The 4,680-nt window shown below is 36.8% G+C and overlaps 1 protein-coding gene across 1 annotated transcript in view; it reads right to left on the bottom strand.

Moving 5' to 3' along the window:
• Window positions 1-716: 716 nt before the first annotated feature.
• Window positions 717-4,680, bottom strand: part of LOC107563940 (uncharacterized) — an 8,713-nt gene continuing 4,749 nt past the window's right edge. The window contains exons 2-8 of the mRNA XM_016248926.1: window positions 2,748-3,264; window positions 2,546-2,650; window positions 2,243-2,376; window positions 1,959-2,150; window positions 1,627-1,844; window positions 1,297-1,515; window positions 717-1,126 (exon numbers count right to left, since the gene is read on the bottom strand). Of these exons, the coding sequence (XP_016104412.1) occupies window positions 717-1,126; window positions 1,297-1,515; window positions 1,627-1,844; window positions 1,959-2,150; window positions 2,243-2,376; window positions 2,546-2,650; window positions 2,748-3,264 (1,795 nt within the window). The remainder of the gene's footprint in view (window positions 1,127-1,296; window positions 1,516-1,626; window positions 1,845-1,958; window positions 2,151-2,242; window positions 2,377-2,545; window positions 2,651-2,747; window positions 3,265-4,680) is intronic.

The following is a 4,680-nucleotide window of genomic DNA, read 5'->3' as shown; positions in this document are numbered from 1 at the left end:
CTTAGTGTTATGTTAGAATCATTATTATACTCTTATGCCTTATGTTTTTTAATATTTTTAACTGTTTTTAAATTTATTTTTTGTTTTTAATTTAAATGTTAAGTTTTTTAATTTTGTTGTATGCATTTGTCATTTTTAATTTCTTTATTTTTAAAATGTGTATAAGTAGTATTTATTTATATATATATATTTAGTTGTTTTAATACTACAATTGTTTGCATCTGTTGTCCTCATTTGTAAGTCGCTTTGGATAAAAGCGTCTGCTAAATGACTAAATAAATAAATACTGTTCATTGTGTTTGTATTCAGTACACGAAAATGTAGTAATAAAAGGAAAAACATTGCAACTAACAAAACCAGTCTTCATGTTTTTCTTATGTTGTTGTACTGTTTGTTATCGCTTTATATCTGTTATTTCATCTGTTGCTTCATTTATCCCATTTTTCAATTATTTAATAAGCCTGTTTACTTGTGTGTGTGTGTGTGTGTGTGTGTGTGTGTGTGTGTTTTATTCTGATATTTAGATTCTTCAAGAAGTCGGAAGTAAAAAAAAGATTTATTGCCAAGGGATTTTGGTGTCCCAAGCTGACAGTACACAGCACACAGACAATACAAAATAAGATGCGAATAAAAATACACATATGTAAATATAAATAAACAAAAATAGAAAAATAAATTGAAAAATAAAAAAAGTTTGTGTAACTTTTGGACCTGGTCTACTCATCCAGCCAATCCAGGTCCACACCCTCTCCTCTAAAAGACTGTCTCCTAACACCATAATCAAATTTTAGCTGTGTGTCCACACTGATGTCCTGCAGTGCTCTGAATAGGATGACATCCCTGTCCTCTCCATCCACCTTTATGACACAGTGAAGAGGCTTCAGGCTGGGCATATTTGAGGAATGATTAATCCTTCTTCCAATTGTGTCTGCCTTGGGATGACACTCACAGGGGAACGTCTGAGCATCCATGCACAAGTCTCTCTTTCCAGATTTAAAAAAGAACAGGTGCCCGGCCTCATCACATAAGTCTTGGACCATGGCTCTCCCTGCTGCAGCAGTGATTACCTTCCCGTGGTAATTGCAGACATTGTCACCTTTGGAAAACCTCCGGGTTGCAACCACTCCTGTGATCAAGAGGACATTGCATTTTGAGTAAAAACAAAACTACAAGAACTGAACATTACATGTAGGCAAACTTTTCAGTAATTTGATTGTAGCTTTTGCTGCACACAATAGTTGCTAAAACGTACATTATTGTATTCTGGATATACATTTAAAAAAAAGATTTGCTAACCTAGACCTTGCTGGGGTCCAAAGTCCTTAATGGCAAGGCCTCTCCAGGTCTGCTGAGAGACATTGTTGATGATAATTTCATCACTTTCAATGGCGACCTTGGGAGCTGGTTTCCACAACAGCTCGATGTTTTCAGGCTTTGGATGGTTGGCCTTCCACCCTTCCTTCGCAATCAGCCTTGCCACAATTGCGGCTGAAGGCTTGCGGTGTGTGAATTGTGCTGAAAGAAAGGATGACATAACATTAGGAGTCGCTCTTCACACTAAATGAATGGCCTAGTTTGAATGGTGTATTGACTGTCAGTGCTGTATTTACGGATTGGGGTACTTACAAAGCAGATACTCCTCTCTCTTGACAAACTGGGAGCTTCGCCACCTGTCATAAAATACACGGTCTTCAGGAAACCCTTCATCGACCTGCTGTTTTTTGCTCGGTGGCTGACCGTCCAGTGAGACAGGAAATCTGGTCACAAAGGCAGAGAAGTCTTTGGTCGAAGGGTTACATTCCATGCTTGTTCCGGGACTGTTTGGGTCATCGTCTGAAGTAAAGCTGCAAAAGGAAGGAAAATAATGTTTAAAAAATAAATTACAATATTAGGACAACATAATCATGTGTACAAGTCATTTGTGGTGCGGTGTGACCCTACTGGATGAAATGACCTACCCCGCCAAGGAGTCCAGCAGCACAGCTGTGTCCACAACAAACTGAGGCTGTCGCATTCTATGTGTTTGGACCACACCAGCTCTATGTGCCAGATAATCATTTATGGCGTCCTGATGGTGCGCTAGGAGCGTTTTTGCAGCAGCCTCAATGGCCTTCCGCACATCTTGACTCTTTAACATGGGTAGCTTATACCTGCATTGAGAAATGAAATTAATTGTTATTTATGAAAATCACTGTGACTGATAAGATATAGGAAATCTATATCGATCTATGTGGGCACATACATTTCATGTAGGCGATTCATGTCTTGTGACACATTGTGAACAGCATCACCAGTGGATGAAACAAAAAAGTTGTTGCAGACTTTTTCAGGCCGAATGTGTTCAGGCCTAATCTTTTGAAAGTACATCTGAAACCACTGTGGAAATAGGACAGACTGCTATAAACTGTGAAAGTTTAAGATGTTTTTATTATAATTTTTTTTTCTAATACTGGAAAAATATCTTTATGCATTACTTTAAAACAGCACATTTATTGTATCATATTGTAGTCAGAGATTCAGTCTAATAAGGTATGCAAAGCCTTACAGCTTCCTCTCTATTGGTCAAGGCAAATGTTGCTGATGTTTTGCGGCTGCTGACGCCAGTCACAACCCTGCCACCATGCTGTATCCTGGCCACCCACTCTGCATCCTGGAAAACATTGAAGATTTTTAATTTACTAATGCATTTGTTTCAAACTATTACAGCATATCATGAGGGCCAACTTGCTAAAAATAGATAAACTTACCATCAAGCCTTCCACAGCTCTTGGGCACTGATGGTGATGGTAGATTAAGATTGCCTCACAGTAGTAACGGTACATCGTCTTTTCAGAATTCGGGACCTCACTGCCCTTCAGCAGGTTCCCATAGATCTGGAGGAAGTCTGCTTTTGCAGCTTTCAAAATCTTTTGGGAATCTTTAGTGCTGGGAGCGATCACAGTGGTGGTGGTTGTGGTGGCACCTACAGGGTCTAAGACCAGTTCAGAGTCATCAGGCTGGTTCTTGATGAAGAAACCTCGCCGGAGAAGCTCCTTCACCATGCTGACCCGAGAGTGCCTGTCAGGCAGAATCTCACAAAGCTGGTGGTAATCCCAGGTCCTGTTATTGCGGATCCACTCCCTGTTGGATGTCTTGGCCTTCTGCAGCTCATCAGATCTTTCCTCTGGCATGCAAGATTTCATACAAACCCTAGCCAGGTGAACAGGGAGGTTCTCCTGTGGCTTGTAGCACCGTAAACAGTACACAATGCTGCGATCAGCAGACCTTCAAGAAATAAACAAAACAACATTCCGAACATTTAGTAAAGCAGAGAATTTATATATATATATATATATATATATATATATATATATATATATATATTATAAACTCCGTTTTTAACAATTCTCAGAAATCTTGTTTTTTTTCATTGTGCATTCCAATTAATCTTAATCAGACTGCATTTGGGTTATTTTGACTAGGTAAAAAAAAATGCAGCTAACTAACACAAAACACTAAATATATGATAACATCATAAAACACATTATTTTTTACAATTGAACTGATTTTGCAAATAAACTCTTCATATAAGTATTTTAGTTTTTTTGTTATTTTAGTCATGCTGAGATAGTAGATGTCACAGGAATTATTCCAATGTATAGCTTTAACGGTTTACACAATTAGTTAAGGAACGAAAACACAAGCCTGACCAAAGTCAACTGTGTGAACAAAAGAAATGGGAATATAAAATAAGTAAAATGACAAAAAGTAATACATTAAAAGGACAGAATATTTTTGTGTAGATTTGCCAGACTTTTTATTTGGCTGATGTTGGAACTTGGTAAAAAAATAAAAAATAAAATAAATAACTACCTACATTTCCCAGATTTACACAAAGTTTAGGTTTTTTTGTTTGTTATTTTACTCATGCTGAGATATTAGATGTCACAGAGAGTATTCAAATGTATAGCTCTAACAGTTTACACAACAATCAAAATTAGTTACGGAACAAAAACACATGCCTTACCTTTTCTGAGCTTGTTCTGCCATTTTCAAAGAAAATAAAACAAAGGCTACAATCCAGCAAAGGAGTACCGTATGTGTACCCTGTTGAAACAAATACAAGAGGTAAAGTCTCTCACAGTTTAAGTCAATTCACACCTGTGGGGGTTGGGGTCCTCTCACCTAACTGAAGCTAAGCCAGTCAGCAGAACATATGTGAATCCATGGAACGCTAATGTAGGCCCCATAAAATAAGTTAGAGTTGGTACCTTTTCTTATTTAAAATATTTTCAAGTTAAAAAATTGCATTTTTGACTGTGTAAAAAATTATAATCACTCTTTGAAACTTCAATTTAAAACAGGCAGTGCACAGGCAGCTCGTGAGGTCAAAATACAGGCAGCAAGGGAGTGCAGCAAGTGGGGTCACAGAGAATTGTTTGTTTCCAAATATAAGGTAAATTAAACAGTATTATTATTATGAGAGTTGTGCATTATTGTGCATAATAATATAAGGTTATTGTGTGTGTGTGTGTGTATAATGTATGTATGTGTGTATATATATATATATATATATATGTTTATATGTGTGTGTGTGTGTGTGTATATATGTGTGTATATATATATATATATATATATGTTTATATGTGTGTGTGTGTGTGTGTATATATGTGTGTATATATATATATATATATATATATA

The sequence above is a fragment of the Sinocyclocheilus grahami genome, unplaced genomic scaffold (assembly GCF_001515645.1).
Source record: "Sinocyclocheilus grahami isolate Dianchi unplaced genomic scaffold, SAMN03320097.WGS_v1.1 scaffold899.1, whole genome shotgun sequence".
Lineage (NCBI taxonomy): Eukaryota > Metazoa > Chordata > Actinopteri > Cypriniformes > Cyprinidae > Sinocyclocheilus > Sinocyclocheilus grahami.
Note: the sequence above shows the minus strand (reverse complement) of the source record. Positions and strands in the feature narration are given on the sequence as shown.